This window comes from Schistocerca nitens, chromosome 7 (genome assembly GCF_023898315.1).
Source record: "Schistocerca nitens isolate TAMUIC-IGC-003100 chromosome 7, iqSchNite1.1, whole genome shotgun sequence".
NCBI classification, from domain to species: Eukaryota; Metazoa; Arthropoda; class Insecta; order Orthoptera; family Acrididae; genus Schistocerca; species Schistocerca nitens.
This window is the reverse complement of record NC_064620.1, coordinates 421,418,962-421,439,884: the sequence shown is the minus strand read 5'-3', so window position 1 is coordinate 421,439,884 and position 20,923 is coordinate 421,418,962. Positions and strand designations below refer to the sequence as shown.

The following is a 20,923-nucleotide window of genomic DNA, read 5'->3' as shown; positions in this document are numbered from 1 at the left end:
AAACAAATCAGTAACGGCTTGCACTGTACGTGCTTGAGCATTGTCCTGTAAAATGATGGTCAGGTTCTGCAGAAAGTGTCATCACTTCTGTCTCTATGCTGTTCATTTTTGGAACACAACCTACGACTAGCTTATGGATAGAAGTGACGACACTTTCTGTGGGACCTGGCCATTATTTTGCAGGACAATGCTCAAGCACGTACAGTGCAGCTGTTACTGATTTGTTTGACTGATGGGGCTGCTAAGTGCTATACCACCTACTGCAGTCCCCTGACTTAAGCCCTCGTGAGTTCAACTCGATTTCTAAACTGAAGGAAACACTTCACGGTATTCGCTTCAGAACTGCTGCAAATTCGTCGGGCAATAGGCCTCGCCGCTCGAACCGTCAACACAACTGGCACTGCTAAGAGTATCCTACGACTTCCACATCGCTGGCAACGGGCTATTCACAATACTGGTGACTACTTTGAAGGTCAGTAAAACTTTGAAACACGTATATATTTTGTACGAGCTGTAAATAAATAGTTGCCACTATTAAAGTTCCAACCCTTGTATATGCCGCCATTTGCATCAACTCCTTTGAAAAAGTGGCTTTGAAAAAGCCATGCACTTAAAATTAACCATTTTTAATTGGCATTCCATCTGGAGTGGGATAGTAATTTGAGCGGTGGAATCGTTCGGAACTGACTGAATCATTCACGTCACACTGTTTTAGACGTCCGTCAGGTTGTGATGAAGACATTTGTATCGTGATGGCTGGCTAACTTATTCCGCCCGAACTAGCGATATTTTCTCATCCATATGATGATGGTTTGCAGAAATTATTAATTTAGGACAATAGTAATCTTCTCGTAGTAAGCCAATAGGCCGAACACAAAAAACTGGGAAGAGATATTCAGCTTACCCAGGTTGTGAATGATGACGTTGACATTGTGTTTGCAAATTTCCCAGTTCCTCCAATGCCTCGCACATAGACGCCAATTTTGTGTCGGCATCTATCACAGATTTTTTTTTCTATTCTTAAGTGCCTCTGATGTACAGGGGTTGAACAAAAATATGGAAACATAGCGCGAAATGCGTGGTTGAACATAAATCCAAATGCCTGCCTAGCCTGAAGGTTGTGCTGTTGCATATGACTAAGAATGAAACACGTGTAAAGTTCTCTAGAGGTTTCAAAGTGTCATACGTGGTCACGACAGTGTTCTGTGTATTTGTCAGTGCATTATGTCGGATACAAGTAAAATCGTACGTGGGAGACTGTTGGTGATCGTATGACGGACGCTGTCTAACAAAGGTGGCCGAAGTGTTTGATGTTTCAAGAGGCACTGTTTCAAAGATTCATACCCCACACGGGAAAGTGGAAATACATAAGTCACCAACTCGGAACGCGAACGAAAGTGTGTTTTGAGACGCTTGTGACGAAAAATAAAATCACTGCAGATCTGAATGTCGCATTCGCGAACCCTGTCAATGCCAAAACAACACGAAGGGGATTCAATAAGCAGGAAACTGCATTGCGATCTGCGTTCATCAGTGATGAGTAACAGGAAAACGTGATGCCTAAGCCGTAACACATGGACCGTGGAGCAACGAAACAGTGTCATTTGGTCGGATGAGTCTTGTTTCACACTGTTTTCGACTTCTGGCCTAGTTTACATTCCAAGAGTAGTGAAATATGGCGGGGGGGGGGGGGGTTCGGTTACGATTTGGGCTGCCATATCGTGGTATTCTATGGGCCCCACGGTTACTCTGCAACATCGCATTACTGCGAACGATTATGTCACCCTTTTGGCTGATCAAGTCTGTCCCATGGTACAATGTTACTTCTCCAGCGGTGATCTTGTATTCCAATATTGTCACGTAGAGGAAGGTGTAAATAGATGAATGACGAACACTAACTTCACTTAACGAAGGTGTATTTAGCACTTGCACATACAAGGGCGTGGAGCGAACTGCCTCCGGCCAGAACATATAAGGTATATAAACAGCTACAGAACATTTCCAGTACAATGATTCTTGCCATTTGTGGATACTTCTAGAATGTACTCGAACCGAAGATAATAATTAAAATGTTTCAGTTCAGGTGAGTTTTGAACTCACGACTCTCCATGCAACAATCTAGTATCATAACCACTACACCCCAGACGCCGCACTACTCGTCTTCTTCTGCGACAATATGACACTGGCCCTGTTTGCGCAGCTCGCATTGTCCAGAACTGTTTTTGTGAGCACGACGATGAATTGTCGCATTTTCCCTGGCCACCACAGCCTGATTTGGAGACAAGGGTACTTGAACGCCATCCAACAACATCATAGTTATCTGAACTCACCACTATTTTGCAGGAAGAATGGTCTAAGATACCCTTCAAACCATGTAGTGTATTTATCCATTCCGAGACGACTGGAAACTGTTTTGAATGCCAATGATTTTCCTACACCGTTGTTTCTATGCTCAAGAAACTGTGTCATCAACGTTCGTACTTTCTTCAGAAATCCACCGTCTTCAGGCCACAAGTGCCCCTTGGGACCATCCGACCGCCGTGTCATCCTCAGCTGAGAATGCGGATAGGTGGGGCATGTGGTCAGCACACCGCTCTCCCGGTCGTTATGATGGTTTTCTTTGACCGGAGCCGTTACTATTCGGTCGAGTAGCTCCTCAATTGGCATCACGAGGCTGAGTGCACCCCGAAAAATGGCAACAGTGCATGGCGGCCCGGGTGGTCACCCATCCAAGTGCCGGCCACGCCCGACAGCGCTTAACTTCGGTGATCTGACGGGAACCGGTGTATCCACTGCGGCAAGGCCGTTGCCCAAAGGCCAAGTTACGTCTTTCTTTTTTGAGTTTGTGAGCCACTCATCGCTCACGCGAGCCCTTCAGTGCCCAAACTAACAGCGAATGCGTTAGGTTTTTTTCCAAAGAAAGTAGCCTCCAACAGGAATGTCTACATTGACTAAACCATTTTAATAATCACTCTTCAGGAGCCAAAAATTCACGATCTTCCTTATGACACTTATCAACAATCTTATTTTTCTTATTCAGGATCGTCAAAGTGTTTGTGGCGAAATCCCGAAACCTTTCGGTACGTCCTTATTTTTTCACTCCAGATTCCTAAGGCTTAGTAACTTACTTCTTTTTTTGCGAAAATCGAGCACTTATCTGATGTTACTTTTACAAGTCGTTTACAGTAAAGACTGTGGTACGTTAGGCATTGCTGAGAAAACAAAGCAGTGTCGCGAAGGTGATAAAACAATTATTGAGATAATGCCATGATTCTAGCAATTGCCTATAAATATTAATAACATACGAGGGTTGAATGAAAAGTAATGCCTCCGCCTTCGTTAATTGGGTTTGGACGGGAATATTTTAATAAATCAAACGCAGAAATAATCCTTAGAATGTGACCTTTAATCACCAATATTCACTTTTCCACATAATCACCAACCAATTGGATACATTTCTGCCAACGATGAACAAGTTTTCTGAAGCTGTCACGAAAGAAGTCGACACTCTGTTTTCGCAACCACAGTCTCTCAGTTCTCTCAACGTCTTCATCAGAAGCATAATGATGTCCCCGCAGATCGTCTATCACTGTCGGGAACAGATTGAAATTAGACGGTGCTAAATCTGGACTGTATGGAGGATGCCGTACGGTGTTGAGATTCAGTCTGTGAAGTTATGCTGTGGTGGCACGTGGAGTGTGTGGTTTGGCATTGTCATGGTGCAGGAAAACATTTCCCTTTTCCTGTCGGACCCTTGTTAGCCGTCGTTCGCAGTGTTGTAAAGCTCTGATTTTAATGTTGTTCCACGATCAAGGATAACACCATCTGCGTTCCGGAACACTGGCCATGATTTTTCCAGCTGAGGGCTGCATCTTGAATTTCTTTTTCTGGGGCGAGTCTTTGTGTCGATATTCCACAGACTGAAGTTTCGTCTCCGGGTCGCAATGATGTACCCACGTTTCATCTTCTGTCACAATTGAGAGGAGAAAGGCGTCACCTTCGTTCTCCTAACGTGAGAGGATTTCCTAGCAAATTTCAAGTCTGTGCGCTTTCATTTCAGGAGTCAGCATCCGGGGTACCAATCGTGCACAAATCTTCCGATAACAATAACGTGACCCACACGTTCTTGTGAGTGATACGTCGATCGTCCTGAACCAAATTGTCAACATTGTGCTTCTGAAACTCGGTGGTTGCTTTCACAGGACGTCTAAGTCTCTGTCACGCAGGTCAGATGTTCCCGCCTCAGTATCTTTAAACTTACTCCGCCCAACGACGCACAGTACTCACATCAACACAATCACCATAAAATGCTTTCATTCTCTGATGAATCTCCTTTAGGGTGACACCTTCTGCAGTCAAGAATTCAATGACTGCACGTTGCTTAATTCGCGTTGACCGACCGTCTGCGCAGGGTTTCATACTTTACACTGTAACAACACAACCGTACAGTGCTAAGGCTTCCCGCCAACTGGAGCTGTAGAGAAGAGGCTACGAAACAAACCATTACCTGCCGCATACCAATGCTGCCAACTGTTGAAGAGTTACAAAGGTGGAAGCATTACTTCTCAGTCAACCCTCGTATATACAATTAATTTCTTCACACGCCCATGCCCTCCACTACGGAGTACAGACCATAGATGGGACACTCAACTGCACTGCGACAAAAGTCATTCACAACGCTCGAATGGGCTCAGCCTGTAAATATGACCGTAAATATGCGCCTTATTATTACATACGACCCTGTGTTGTGCTTCTCAACATCTTTCGCAATGCACATTTGTGTAATTTTAATTTATGTTACCTTTTATAAGTTGCTGCACTTAAGAAATTGTTTAGACGCACTTTGTATTTCTGCTGCGTTATCGTCACTTTAGACGATATAATATGTCACTAGCCCGTTTCTTGTTTCCATCATTATCGATATCGATTTTTTTCTTGCAGGAGTGATAGCTACCAAAGCACACCACTAACCTTCTACCAGCCACCATGATCGACGCGAGGTGAGTAGTGAACTTAACCGCGTAATTCAGTTTCAGTTAATGCTGTCTTCAGCCAAAATGTTTTTCTCTATTACCTTACAGTACATTCTTTCAACTTTACAAATCAGTTAGTGTGTTACATACTTGACTTCTAAGCAGGTGAGCGAGAAAAAGTTTAGAGAAGGTTTTAAATTATGTTTAATTTGTGGGAAGTCGCTAAGTGTTCTCATTATCAAACACTGAATGAATAAAGCATTGGTAATTTATGCTTCATTTCAGATAGAAGTTATTTTTTGCAAGTTTCTCAGTGTTTATGGCCGAATCAGGCATCCTCAGTTTCCAGCTTCTGCGGAACATTGCCTCACCAATAACCACAGATAAGTAATAGATGTACAAGTCTTACAGACAGAGGAAAAGGGGGCAAAACTCAACCAATTAGAAATTTTAGAAACTAAAAGACAGACGTGTACATCCACACACCTATTATTAAACGAGCAAACCCAATTCAGTTATTCACCTCTTTTAGATGAGATCACAACTCCAGGATAGAAGCAAAACTTTGGACCTCAGTCCATCAGTAGACAAAAAGTTCTTGGAGGATGCATAACTTTGGTTTCGTCAAGTTAATGTAATTGCTGAATTTTGTGATTCCATATGTAATTTGTTAAAAAATGGTCATTCAAGTAATTCTACATTAAGCTATAGATCGATACCTCAAGAAGTTGAGACGAATATCTTTGCCTTATCATCATGCTCATCTGTGCATTACCACCTTTGGGAACCACTAACATACTTGAAAATGCGTTTATAACCCGAAACCTAGGTCGTGCAGTAACATTTACAGTAAAATTTGTGGAAAAAGGCAAAAAACAGTGTTTCTTTAGTTGATGTTGCATTTGTTTATCTGCAATAATCTCAGATTAAGTCGTTGTGAGACGTGCACCTTATTTCACCCAAAATTCCTGCCTCCACATTCACTAAACTTCTCGCTGATTCCATTTTGGATTAATGCGTCAAATCCGTTGGTTAGTCCATGCGCAGTGACGTAGCCCATATTTTGAACTGTAACCGTGCATCAGGATGCACTGTGAACAGTGCTTTCCTTGTTTTATTTAACTTTTATTCGTGCTGATGCACGTGGGGGCTCGCAAGTCGATCTATGATAGAAGCAACAGTGGTTAACTAGACCGTCAGTCATTTACTTTTTCGACAGCAAGCAGCAAGATGAGCAGTGTGAACATTCACTATCATTTTACATCTGCAAATAGTACCCTACTACACCGCAAGATACAATTCTCTTCCACAGTTTATACGCTGTTAAATTACTGGAGGTGAACATCAGGTTCAACTTTTTTTTATGTATGACCTTTTCTTTCCTCCATCCCTGTGTAATCCCAGTTGATGCTACATCTTTAATGACCTCTATATCGGTGGGCCGCTAAACACCAGCTTTCTTACATTGCCCGTGAGATGGCTATCGAGCCGAGCCACGTTCACTAGTACAGGGCTCCATTTCTCGACGCTCTGGAAGCACGCAGAATTATCTCGGCATGTGCTGCAGCGCGCAAGGTCGGGGACAACCTGTCCCTAATTACGCAGGCCTCTCGCGCAGAAGTCTCGTTCGTGCCGGTTTCGCTGGCAAAGCCGGCGGACGAGTTCCTCTCGTTCCTAGCAGCCCCACCCACCCCGTGCTGCCTGCCGTCAGAGGAGGCCCCGGTGTATGCATATCTGGCGCGCATATCTGCGGACGCGGCTCCCCGCCCAACTGCTTGTAGACCTTATCGCGGTCTACAAGCACGCGCACCTAGCAGGATCTCGACACTGTTTAACCTGCGACTCCTCTCTCTGGGAAACAGGGCCGTAAACAAACAGGGGGAGGGGCGCATCTCTCGACTACTCACCGTTCTGCGGAAACTCTTTCCACGACACGGCTATGGCGCTCTCTGGCGAAGCACAATAAAAGCTTTCTGCAGCTGTTCCATTACTGCAGCATTCGAACCAGAAGCGAGCTGTTATCTCCAGTAGGTAACCACCGTCGTACCTTAGCGAAAGATCTGGCAGAGAAACGGAGAAAATTCTGGTCCTATGTAAAATCTTTAAGGGGCTGGGTCTAAAACGAAAGCCGAAGTTTGAAATTTCACGTTCAAGAAATCGTTCACCCAGTTCAATCGTAGAAACATACTGCCTTTGGGCCATCTAACAGACTCCTGCATGGACGAAGTAGTAATAAGCATTCGTGGTGAAGAAAAAAAAAAAAGTCACCAGGTCCGGATGGAATCCCAGTTCGGTATATCAAAGAGCACTCTACAGCACTGGACCCTTACCTAGCTAGCATTGATCGCGAATCTCTCGCCCAGCAAGGAGTCCTAAGCGACTGGAAAAAGAGCGCAGGCGACTCCTGTGTATAAGAAGGGCAGAAAAACGGACGCGCAATATTATTTACCAGCATCCCTAACATTGGTTTGCTGCAGAAACTTGTACACATTCTCAGTTCGAATACAATAAATATTCTTGATACCGACAATCTTACGCCCAGCATCAGTTTGGTTTTAGAAGACATTCCTCGTGCGAAACTCAGCTTGCCTTTTCTCAGCCGGCCGCAGTGACCGAGCGGTTCTAGGCGCTTCAGTCTGGAACCGCGCGACCGCTACGGTCGCAGGTTCGATCCTGCCGCGGGCATTGATGAGTGTGATGTCCTAAGGTTAGTTAGGTTTAAGTAGCTCTAAGTTCTAGGGGATTGATGACCTCAGATGTTAAGTCCCAAAGTGCTCAGAGCCATTTGAACCCGTTTCTCACATGATATACTGCGAAATATTGATGAAGGGGAACAGGCAGATTCCATATTTCTAGATTTCCGGAAAGTGTTTGACACGGAGCCCCATTGTAGGCTGTTAAAGGAGGTACGATCATATGGAATAGGTTCGCAGATATGTCATTGGCTCGAAGACTTCTTAAGTTAAAGAACTCAGTATGTTGCCCTCGACGGCGATTGTTTATCAAAGTCAATGTTATCGTCAGGAATGCCCGAGGGAAGTGTATACGTAAGTGATTTGACGGAAAAGGTGGACAGCAAGCCCGCTATCGTTTGTTAATGATGCTGTGGTGTATGGGAAGGTGTCCAACTTGATTGACTGTAGAAGAATAAGTACAAGATGACTTAGACAAAATTGCTAGTTGGTGTGATGAATGACAAATAGCTCTAAATGTAGAAAAATATAAGTTAATGCGGAGGAGTAGGAAAAACAAACGTATAATTTTCCGATACAGTATTAGTAGTGTCCTGCTTGACACAGCTATGTCGTTCAAGTATCTGAGTGTAACGTTGCAAAGCGATGTGAAATGGAATAAGCATGTGAGGATTGTGGTAGGGAAGACGAATAGTTTATTGGCGGATACAGATTCTCTGCACTAATACGCTTTTAAATCAGTCTAGGTAAGGACTGCCAGGCTCGTTACGTTGGTTCACGTACATGACAAAACTTCTCGCTATTCCAAAGTCAGTGACTGAAGCCCTATAGTCCTTTTATTGTATTCTATTGTATTGTATGTTAACCGGGGACCTAGAAACGACGGAGAGGGTCCGTCCCCGCCGCAGCCGCAGTGGTCCACAACCCCACGACTACTACCCCAGTCCACTTCAACCCTCCGCCGCCCCACAACGAACCCAGGGTTATTGTGCTGTTCGGTCCCCGGTGGACCCCCCTGGAACGTCTCACACCAGACCAGTGTAACCACTATGTTTGCTTGGTAGAGTATTGGTGGTGTACGCGTACGTTGAGAACTTGTTTGCGCAGCAATCGCCGACATAGTGTAACTGAGGTGGAATAAGGGAAACCAGCCCGCATTCGCCGAGGCAGATGGAAAACCGCCTAAAAACCGTCCACAGACTGGCCGGTTCATCGGACCTCGACACAAGTCCGCCGGGCGGATTCGTGCCGGGGACCAGGCGCTCCTTCCCGCACAGAAAGCCGTGCGTTAGACCGCACGGCCAACCGAGCGGGCCCCTATAGTCATATAAAGTATTGCGGAGTGTGCGATGATTTGAAACTTCCCGGGAGACTAAAACCGTGTGGCGGACCCGGACTCGGAATTGGGACGACTGCCTTTCGTGGGCAAGCGCTCTACAGACAGAGCCATCGAAGCGTACTCGCTGTCATCGGTCATCCGCCATACAGTCCCGACATGCTCCCATCTGATTTTCCTGTTTCTAAAAGTTGAGGACACATTCGAGGACTTAATATTCATAGTAATGGAGCGGTGCAAGCAGAGGTTAGCTTGTGGTTCCGTGAAACATTTTAGTGACGCTATCAACAAACTGGCCTCTCGCTAGGAGAAATACGATCGTCACCAGCGTGAGTACGTTGAGGAATAAATCTGTAAACATCAAGGAAGGATAATGATACGGAATTTTAATAACGTTTGTTTTAATTAAAAAGCTTTAAGTTTTTTCACACACATATGTAGCCTATTAGTAAATGTTATTTACAAAAATCTTGACAAATTTATTTTAAATTTTTGCAGGACACTCAAACATTCATACGGACATAGAGTGTATATAGTTTTAAACAACGATGTACAAGTTTTCTGTTAAAACCAAGGAAGGGAATGCTGCGCTTGGCTTTGCTGTGAGTAAGTGCGGTTTTGTTTTCCCTCCCAGAATCAGTTTTAACTGCGATAGTAGGGCATTTAAATTACTAGGAAAAGTATCCGCTATATATATTCTCCCCCATTGTACAGAAACAGACTGAAAAGCTTATAAGGATTCTGCTGGGGAAGTTGTGCTGAGAAATAATTGTCACGCCGTTTCGATACGTTACGCCGTTTCCGAGTTAATTAGCGTTGAAGTTAGCGAATCAGGCCGTTGCGAGCAAACTAAAGCAGCCCGCCACAGACGGTGTCGCTAAACGTGGTCTTCGTTTCTTTTCCTTAAACCGACCAAGAGAGCGAAACAAAAACTGGGCGTGGGAGGGTAGCAAGGATCGAACCCGAGTCGAAGTCTGAGCAGTCTCGTGCACTATCATCTGCGCTGTTGAGAACAGCTAACACACATTGTGTCTGACAGGTTCCCGCCCGCAACGGTCCGACTGGCTGGCTTCAGTGTTAATTTATTCGGAAACGGCGCAACGTATCGAATTTTTTTCTTAACAGTTGTTTCTCAGTCTAGCCTACCCTGCAATATCCTTACAAGCTTTTCAGACTGATTCTGACCACCCTGTACATACAACAATGAGCTGTTTTGTTTCCTTTCCTGCGGTTGTCTTTCACAGAAAACCGCAAAATTATACACTACTGGCCATTAAAATTGCTATAACAAGAAGAAATGATAAACGGGTATTCATTGGAGAAATATATTATACTAGAACTGACATGTGATCACATTTTGCGCAATTTGGGTGCATAGATCCTGAGAAATCAGTACCCAGAACAAACACCTCTGGCCGTAATAACGGGCTTGATACGCCTGGGCATTGAGTCAAAAAGAGCTTGGATGGCGTGTAAAGCTACAGCTGCCCATGCAGATTCAACACGATACGACAGTTCATCAAGAGTAGTGACTGGCGTATTGTGACGAGCCAGTTGCTCGGCCACCATTGACCAGAAGTTTTCAATTGGTGAGAGATCTGGAGAATATGCTGGCCAGGGCAGCAGTCCAACATTTTCTGTATCCAGAAAGGCCCGTACAGGACCTGCAACATACTGTCGTGCGTTATCCTGCTGAAATGTAGGCTTTCGCAGGGATCGAATGGAGGGTAGAGCCACGGGTCGTAACACAACTGAAATGTAACGTCCACTGTTCAGAGAGCCGTCAATGTGAACAAGAGGTGACCGAGACGTGTAACCAATGGCACCCGATACCATCACACCGGGTGATACGCCAATATGGCGATGACGAATACACGCTTCCAATGTGCGTTCACCGCGATGTCACCAAACACGGATTCGACCATCATGATGCTGTAAACAGAACCTGGATTGACATAAAAGTTTTCTGGGTTTGGTACCGCGTCATAATGTAAAAACTACTGCTGCTATAGAAAAGCCAACGTTTCGGCCACGATTGCAGCGGCCTTCTTCTGGGTCTAGACCATTAGACCCAGAAGAAGGCCGCTGCAATCGTGGCCGAAACGTTGGCTTTTCTATAGCAGCAGTAGTTTTTACATTATGACGCGGTACCACACCCAGAAAACTTTTATGTCGGCTGTCTCTGGTCGCGGAAGCCTACGCAATTATTATAGAACTTGGATTCATCCGAAAAAATGACGTTTTGCCATTCGTGCACCCAGGTTCGTCGTTGAGTACACCATCGCAGGCGCTCCTGTCTGTGATGCAGCGTCAAGGGTAACCGCAGCCATGGTCTCCGAGCTGATAGTCCATGCTGCTGCAAACGTCGTCGAACTGTTCGTGCAGATGGTTGTTGTCTTGCAAACGTCCCCATCTGTCGAGTTAGGGATCGAGCCATGCGGATAAGATGCCTGTCATCTCGACTGCTAGTGATACGAGGCCTTTGGGATCCAGCACGGCGTTCCGTATTACCCTACTGAACCGACCGATTCCATATTCTGCTAACAGTCATTGCAACTCGACCAACGCGAGCAGCAATGTCGCGATACGATAAACTGCAATCGCGATAGGCTACAATCCGACCTTTATCATATCGGATACGTGATGGTACGCATTTCTCCTCCTTACACAAGGCACCACAACAACGTTTCACCGGGCAACGCCGGTCAACTGCTGTTTGTGTTTGAGAAATCGGTTGGAAACGTTCCTCACGTCAGCACGCTGTAGGTGTCGCCACCGGCGCCAACCTTGTGCCAATGCTCTAAAAAGCTAATCATTTGCATATGACAGCATCTTCTTCCTGTCGGTTAAATTTCGCGTCTGTAGCACGTCATCTTTGTGGTGTAGTAATTTTAATGGCCAGTAGTGTATTTACGGCTTATCAGTTTATGATTAGAAAACTGCTAGGGAATCTGAATTTGCCGCAGCAATAAACAAGGCAGAAGATCATTGAGAGGGGGAGGAGTAGACGCTGCGGTCATGGGCTGTGCGGCTGGTCCCGGCGGAGGTTCGAGTCCTCCGTCGGGCATGGGTGTGTGTGTGTTTGTCCTTAGGATAATTTAGGTTAAGTAGTGTGTAAGCTTAGGGACTGATGACCTTAGCAGTTAAGTCCCATAAGAATTCACACACATTTGAACACATTTTTGGAGGAGTAGATGGACAGAGAAGGGAGAGAGGAAACCGGCATAGACAGGGGAAGAGGGAGATGGACAGAGACAGGGGCGGAGAAGATTTGGCGGTAGGGGGGAGGGGGCGAGGGGCAAGAGAGAGAGAAAGGAGACTGTGAGGGAGGAAGTGATGGACAGATTTAGCAATTGCGAATCATTGCTTGGTTCGCTAGTAAAACATAATTTATTACTGCGACGCCAGACAGTTCGTCCGGCCATAGACATGTATCGCTATCCATGCGTGGCCGGGAAGGGTGGCTGTCGTGGTTAAAAATTTGAGAAGAAACAAACGTTGTAGACTTTTAGGACGACCCTGATGTTTATGACTCAGTCATTTCGTACTATTCCTCTGCAAAGCTTCAACAGACAAGACACGTGCGGCTGATCCCGGCGGAAGTTCGAGTCCTCCCTTGGGCATGGGTGTGTATGTATTTGTCCTTAGGATAATTTAGGTTAAGTAGTGTGTAAGCTTAGGGACTGATGACCTTAGCAGTTAAGTTCCATAAGATTTTACACACACTTTAACACATGAACACAATAAATCAACTCATGAAGCAAGGAAAGGCGCTCATTTCCAGGCCGGGTGCAATCTTCTGCAGTGAAAAATCAGATGGAGTAGTAGCAGGCGTGTTGAACTAGTGTAGAGACGGAGAGGAGATTGCCGGCGCTATTTTGAGGCGGCTGAAACGAGCTGCTCTGGAGAGTGTGTAAGAGATAACAGCCTCCTCGGGGCGAGAATATAACCAGGGGCGCCGTGCTGGCAGCCGCCACGTGCTCCATTTTGGCAAAAACAACCACCAGGCGCAGGCGATGCCTCCTCAGCAGCGCTGCGGCTTTTACGAAGCACGCGGAAGAAATAAACCGCCGGCGTTACGACCCCACTTCATAAACAGTTTCCCCGCCTGTCGCCGACTGTTTGAGCACCTTATGAATAAATGGTTGCAACAGTGTTTACCCTGTACGTTAACGGCCGAAAAGAGCTCTTTGTGAGCGTTTCAGAATTTCTCCTTCTTGTGGAAAGGAATTCCTCGTTAGCACGTTTAGCTTTATTGACTCGAGGAGAGGAAAGAAGGGAATTTAGACGGAAAGAAAAACGGAGTACACTCTAGTGAATGGATGGTTTCAGAATAAGCGTACAGTGTGGCGTTATTCCATTAGTACGAGGTAATAATGAACCACACAGAATTTCCCTTGCATAGACCGATTGTTTGAGGGCTGTCTGGCAGTTTCAAAGCTATACCCCTTTTTAAGTAAAGTTGATACATGCACTTTTTGCCGATTTGTATGAGATAGCACGTAGTTCTCCAATTGGACTGTTTCATTTGTTCTATCAAGACGTCCTAAGATTAAGCAATCTAGCATCTAAAGTCACAGTAGCAAGAATATACAGGGTGAGTCAGAAGTAAAGCAATAATTAATTTGCAGATTCTAAAACCAACAACAAAAAATTTTGGTCGAACGTAAAATCTATGAACGCTACAAATAATTCAATACCTTCTCTTGCTGACAGTACGGGCCAGCTGGGGTGGCCAAGCGGTTCTAGGCGCTACAGTCTGGAACCGCGCTACCACTACGGTCGGAGTTTCGAATCCTGCCTCGGGCATGGATGTGTGTGATGTCCTTAGGTTAGTTAGGTGTAAGTACTTCTAAGTTCTAGGGGACTGATGACTTCCCATAGTGCTCAGAGTCATTTGAACCATTCCTTTTTTTTTTTTTTTTTTTTTTTTTTTTTTTTTTTTTTTTTTTTTTTTTTGAGAGTACGGGTAATGTAACTGATGATGATAAACAGAAGGCCAAAATTCTAAACCTAGCTTTCAAAAACTCGTTTACAGTAGAGGACTGCAGCACCATTACCCCTTTCATTTACCAAACAAACTCAAGGATGGTTGACGTAGTGCTTAGTGTATCTCGGATTGTAAAACAGTTAAGATCCTTAGACGTCAGGAAGGCAACTGGCCCAGACGGTATCCCCGTACGATTTTATGTTCATTATGCTACAAATATAGCACCATTCTTATCCATCATCTATTAGAGATCATTGGAACAGCGGAAAGTTCCACGGGACTGGAAGAAGGCCCAGGTCGCAGAAATCTGTAAAAAGGGTAGAAAATCGGATGCACATAATTACCGGCCAATTTCATTGACATCTATTTGTTGTAGAATCATGGAACATACGTATTTTGTGTTCAGACATAATGACCTTTCTAGATTCTGAGAAGCTCATCTGCAGAAACCAGCACGGTTTTAGGAAACAGCGGTCATGCGATACACATCTGGCCCTCTTTGTGCATGATATAAAACAGGCTCTAGATACCGGCTCCCAGGTCGATGCCATATTTCTCGACTTTCGAAAGGCGTTCGACTCAATTCCGCACTGTCGCTTACTCCAAAAAGTGCGCGCTTACGGCGTATCCGATGACATATGCGGCTGGATAAACAGTTTTCGAACAGACAGGGAGGGGTATGTCGTCCTGAACGGGGTGACTTCAACAGAAACAAGAGTAACTTCAGGTGTGCATCAGGGCAGCAATGGGTCCACTGCTTTTTAAGATTTATATAAACGATACGGTTGATGGTTTTGACAGCGGCATTAGACTGTTTGCCGATGATGCTGTAGTCTACAGGAAAGTAGTACCACGCGGAAGTTGTGAACAAATAAATGAGGATTTGCAGAAAATAAATGCGTGGTGTAATGACTGGCAGTTATCTCTCAATATTAGTAAGTGTAGCCTAATGCGTATAACAACGCGAAAATCCACATTAATTTACGGGTACAAAATAAATGCCCAGTCTTTGGAAGCGGTAATGTCCGTCAAGTATCTGGGTGTGACTATTTGAAATGATCTCAAATGGAATGATCAGATTACACAAATTACGGGCAAGGCGAACTCTAGATTGCGGTTTATTGGTAGAATCGTGAAGCGATTCAGTCCTTCGACAAAGGAAATTGCTTACAATACGTTAGTTCGTCCAGTCTTGGGGTATTGTTCGTCTGTATGGGACCCTTACCAGTTGGGTCTGATTGCAGAGATTCAGAAGGTCCAAAGAAGAGCGGTAAGATTCGTGACTGGTACATTTAGCCATCGCGAGAGCGTTACAAATCTCATATAAAGTTTGAAGTGGGACACACTTGCAGATAGATGGAGCGCTAAGCTGAAGGGGCTGCTCAATAAAACCCGGAAATCCGATCTTCGCCGAAGATGTAGAGCATATATTATTACTACCAACTTTCAAATCGCGCAGCCATCACCATTCAAAGATAAGGGAAATTAGAGCTCGTACTGAGGCGTTCAGACAGTCGTTTTTCCCTCGCGCGATCCGCGAATGGAACAGACGGGGGGAAATACGACTTTGGCGCGAATTGTGCCCTCCGCCACACACCGTTTGGTGGCTAGCGGAATATATGTGTAGATGTAGATGTAGATGTAGAAGGAAAGGTGCATGCTTTGGGGTGATAGCATTAGTGACTCTGAACAAATGAACACGTGTCCCGTTCTTAATAGTTTCCGAGAAAACTAATGAAAACAATGGGGAACAGGACAATTGCAGATGATGGCAAATGAAACATTGTAATCTGATGTTTTGTTTAATTGTGCACATTTCCTCATAAAATATGTTCATAAAGTCGACCACCAACTGCAATGCATCTTGCAGCTCTTTTAGACGGCTACTGTGTTGCTGATCTGAATTTATTCTGTGTGAGCTCCTTCTGTCTCACCCAGTGTATTTGAGAAAAGCAGTTTCTCGGATGTCATTTCTTCTTTTCTCAATACTTACAAGTTACAGTACATCTTCTATACAAAATACACCAACAAATAATTTGCGGCATTGTTAAATGCTTTTATCAATATTAAGCAAATGACGTCCCTGTACATCTCGCTAAAACATAAAGATAATAGCATAAAGACCCTTCTACTATTGTCAAACTGCTCTTCCTTTCTCTATTTACCCTACGCTACTAAATACAATGTCAGTGATATTAATATTGCAATTATAACAACTACTAACAGACGTACCGCAGTCCGCAAAGGAGGAAAAAAATGCTGGTGAATTTCGTTTGGTTATCTGCCGGAATATGGCCGCCATAAACTAGGCAGTACGGTGCTGTTGGAATTTAGCGAATCATTCATTTACTCATCGAGCTCCTTCGATCTTTTCAAGAAAGAGGGACTTTAGGGATATGCAACAGGTCAAGGACTACATTAACGAGAGACGAGCAACTCGAAGAAAGTTATTCTATGCACACTATTAACAGCAAACTTTCGCTAGACCGCTTGATACTGTTTGTGCTTAACCCGGCTTTATTTGGTTATTCAGAAGGGTATCCGGAGTCTGAGAAGACTCCTGTGCGAAAAATAAAAGACATGCAGAAAAACTGGCCGGGTGCGATGGAGTCCTTGCGCTCTGAGGGTTTCGTACAAACTTAATTATGTGTACAGAAAGTTCATCCATCCTGGGATACGAGAATCACGACGATTTATACCTTTTATCGACTTTGGTAGTGGCAAGATATCGGTCACGGTAATTCCAAGACTTTTGAGATTGTTTTAATTTCAAGTTTGGATTCGGATAGTAAATGACAAAAACAGTTTCTTTCGTGTGTTATAATTACAAATTAATACCCTTCTGATTTTTTACTTGTACTGTGAAACCTTGCTTCTTGCCAAATTTCATGATCGTAGGTCAACGGGAAGAACCCTATAGATCTGGGTGTGTGAGGTTGTGAATACCAAAACGATCAAATGTGTGTGAATTCCTAAGGGACCAGACAGCTAATGTCATCGGTCCCTAGACTTACACACTACTTAAACTAACTTATGCTAAGAACAACATACACACCCATGTCCGAGGGAGGATTCGAACCTCCGGCGGGAGGGGCCGCGCAGTCGGTGACAGGGCGCCTCAAACCGCGTGGCCACTTCCCGCGCGGCAAAAAAATATGTGACGTAAATGCCCGTATCTTTTGACTGCATTGACTTACAAGCTTCAATTTTTTACACCGCAGGGGATCGTAGAACCTGGTATGTGACATAAATTTCGGCTCGATACGTCTACCCGTCCTGAGAACAATGGTTCTCAACAGTCGGACAGACAGAGAAACGGACAACGAAGTGACCCCATAAAGGTTGCGCTTTTTCAGATTGAAGTACGGAAGCCTAAAAAGACATATAACTGGACAGAACATATCTTCTTCTTGCTGTCTTTTTTTTTTTTTTTGTCTTTTCTCGATTCTTCTACGGGGTTGAGGCAATGTTAGTGGCAGGCGCTTCCCGGATGCCCTACTTCACGCCACTATCCCCCCCCCCCCCTCTCTTCCAATCTGTCCGCCTTTAGAGCAAATCTATTGTTTAAGTGTGAGAACTAAATGTTTAAGTAGAGGTATCTGACGCGAGTCGTTGGTAACTTCCCGGTATTTATCAATGTGAATGTGGAGAACCGCCTATAAACCACTTATAGGTTGCCCACCTCATCAGCCCTCATCGTTAATTTGCAAGGTGCATTCGATGCCGGCTAGGCTCGCCTTCCCGTATCTCTTAAGCAACATTTTAACGCGCCGGCTATCGGGACGTGTTAGGAGTTGACTAAGTATCTCTCCAAGTTTTTAACTCACATTACAGATGCTCCTTATGGATAGCGTTCGGGACGGGGCAGAAGTCAATACCGGCATAAGAGTTTGTGCAATCCCGTGAAGTCGGGGACGGCGCAAGGAAAGCAGCCCGCTTTGGTAATCTGTTTATTCGGTTGCCTATATGCAGGCGCGTGATAATTTGGTGGCTGGTCTAAATGTAATGATACTCCTGCCCCTGGTGGTGCACCTTTGTCAAAGTATTACGAATTGAGACTTGGGGAGATATTCTACCCACTGACATGTGTCGTTTTTTTCTATGCGTCGTTCCAAAGGAAGGGATAGTGTCGCGTAAACCAGAGATTTATATTACTTAATATTGGCTGCTGTTATGACTCCACAGGAGATTGGATTCTTCGCTCTTTCCGCTGGTCTAGGACGTAAAGTTGGTGTAATGGAAGACCAAAACTAACTGCGTAAATAAATAAAATGCAAAAGCGACGGTTGCAGGTGTTTTAATTTTTATTTCATATTGAACAGGCGGAGTCCTCATAACCATCTATAACGAGGATGGACATGCCAAGAGTCAACCGACATAGTTCCTTCTGTTACACATATCTGATTATAAAAAACATGAAGCTACAATTAGAGACCTTCGAGCTCAAACGATGATTTACCTGCAGGCGTCCTTCCCGCGTATCTTTCGCATCTGGAAAAGGAAATGGGGGAAAGGCGGGGGGGGGGGGGGGTAAGGGGCGGAAGCAGGGACTAATCTCAAATACTTCGTATGTCCACCCTTCTGACTGGAGGTGTGAGAGACTTTGGCCATTCACTTACGTAATGAGATGGAACACCTACAGCCGACCTTACGATGTCATTTGTTATGCGGTTACAGGTTTATGTGCTTCAGTACACCATCTTCAGGCCTTAACTGACGCTGAGGGGGTTAACTCGAATCGTATACACGATGCATCAGTGGTCAACATCTGAACTGGCTTTTGCAGACTACCTGTAACAACGATGTTGTGTCTCCAACCGTCGACTACCAACTGCGCATATCCCGACATGCCATTACACTTACCACCGATAAGCTGTCACGAACCACTTCGCTCGCCATTCATAGCGTTGCCGATGACGTACTAAGAGATTCGCGCCTCCCAGAAACGTCAGTTGTTTATTTAAAGCTGACTAGAAAGTGTTCTTATTACGTCACGATATTACATCGCTGAGAGAGTCCTCTTGCTGTTTTGGACTAAATCTTAATATTAATTTGGTTATAAGTAAATGAAAATAAGCGGTTTTGGCGCGCAGACAAGAAGATAATCCCCCCTAGCTTTCATTTCAGCTGCCAGTCAGAACGAAAACTGTTTTTGTTGGTGCAGTTTCCCTCGAGTGTTGCATCGTGTGCTGCATCAGCCGTGTTTCCCTCATCCCACCTTGTGACGTCATACGTTTGCTACTATAGCCTCGCTCTAAATCAGACGTAATGCACTGACGGGAAAAAACTCAAGAGCTAATTAACGTACAGTAACGAAATTTCGGGAATACATTTGTCACGGTAGCATATTTAAGCGATTAATGTTGCAAGATCATAGATTAATGTGAGCGCGAGAAAAGCTATTGCAAATGTGAAATGCTGTTACATCAATAACCGGCGTAACCTCCAGAATTTTGAATGCAGCCGGCCGGAGTGGCCTGGCGGTTCTAGGCGCTTCAGTCCGGAACCGCGCTGCTGCTACGGTCGCAGGTTCGAATCCTGCCTCGGGCATGGATGTGTGTGATGTCCTTAGGTTAGTTAGGTTTAAGTAGTTCTAAGTTCTAGGGGACTGATGACCTCAGATGTTAAGTCCCGTAGTGCTCAGAGCCATTTGAAACATGTTGAATGCAAACAAGCAAATGTGCATGGATTGTGTCGTAGATGTACAGGAGGTCAGTTTGTGGGATTTAGGTCCATGCCTGATGCACTTGGTTGGCCAGTACAGGAATGGTTAATACTGTTTGTGGATGACGATGGAGTTGTCGTCCTATGGTGTCCCATGTATGCTCGACTGCAGATAGACCTGGTGATCGAGCTGGCCAAGGAGACATGTCGACACTCTGTAGAGCATGTTAGGTTACAACAGCGGTTTGTGGATGAGCGTTATCCTGTTGGAGAAAATCCTCTGGAATGCTGTTCATGAATGGCAGCACAACAGATCGAATCATGTGGCTGACGTACCAAGTTCGGTCAGGGTGCTTTAACCACGAGAGTGGTCCTGCTGTCATACGAAATCGTTCCCAAGACCATAACTCCAGCTGAAGGTCCAGTGTGCCTAGACCGCAGGCGGGTTTGTTGCAGGCCTTCAACCGGCCTCCTCCTAACCAACACACTCACACCACGGGCACCGAGTCAGAACTAGCTTTCATCAGAAAACACAGCGGACCACCACCTGAACCTCCAACGAAGTCTCGCTTGACACCAATGACATCGCAAATGCGGGTAGTTTCGGCTCAGTGGAATGCACGCTACATGGTGTCTGACTCGGAGCTGTCCTTGAAGGTTGGTGCAAGAAGGAGGCAGCTCCACTTTTTCCAGTTTGTGGCAAATAAAAAAAAATGTTTCAAAAATTCAGTTTTCACCAAAACGAAAAAGTTGTCAGCCTTGTTTTAGGCTATGGAGTATCTATTTCTACTGACGAGAATACACAAAAATGCATGCACCCAGGTACATGCAATAGAGTTTTGAATTTTGTAGCTACCTCCGTTTTGCTCCAAAGTGAATGAAAAACTCTCTGTAGGACCATTTTCTTCATAAGTAACCATATTTCAGTTTAAAAACATTTATTAATAAAGAAAGTACAACATTATTGGCATAATAAATTAATTCTACAGTTCTTCTTCAGTCTTCTAGCTCCCCTTCAGTCACCTCAGGATCGTTTGAAGCATCTGACGTCAACTGGTCGTAAAACCACATTTCGTTTTCCCCAACATACTTTCTGGCCAGCTCTTTGACATCTTTAAACTTTTGGCCTTTAAGCGGGAGGAGACATCATAAGCTTGGTGAAGGTGGTCCATTGTTATGAGACTCGCAGGTCCTTGGTTGCAAATTTGCGCATTATCGAAGACAGTCATCCCTATCGTTGCACTGCATTGAATAATCCCTTTACCGA

At 44.8% G+C, this 20,923-nt stretch overlaps 1 protein-coding gene and 1 pseudogene across 2 annotated transcripts in view; one reads left to right on the top strand and one right to left on the bottom strand.

The window, feature by feature from the left end:
• The window catches only part of LOC126194737 (tubulointerstitial nephritis antigen-like), a 618,836-nt gene that overhangs the window by 438,344 nt on the left and 159,569 nt on the right, over positions 1-20,923 (top strand). For both annotated transcript variants that reach the window (XM_049932997.1, XM_049932998.1), the window contains one exon: positions 4,942-5,000. In XM_049932997.1, coding sequence (XP_049788954.1) covers positions 4,987-5,000 — 14 coding nt within the window. In that variant the 5' untranslated portion in view covers positions 4,942-4,986. The remainder of the gene's footprint in view (positions 1-4,941; positions 5,001-20,923) is intronic.
• LOC126197771 (5S ribosomal RNA) lies at positions 2,694-2,811 on the bottom strand (annotated as a pseudogene).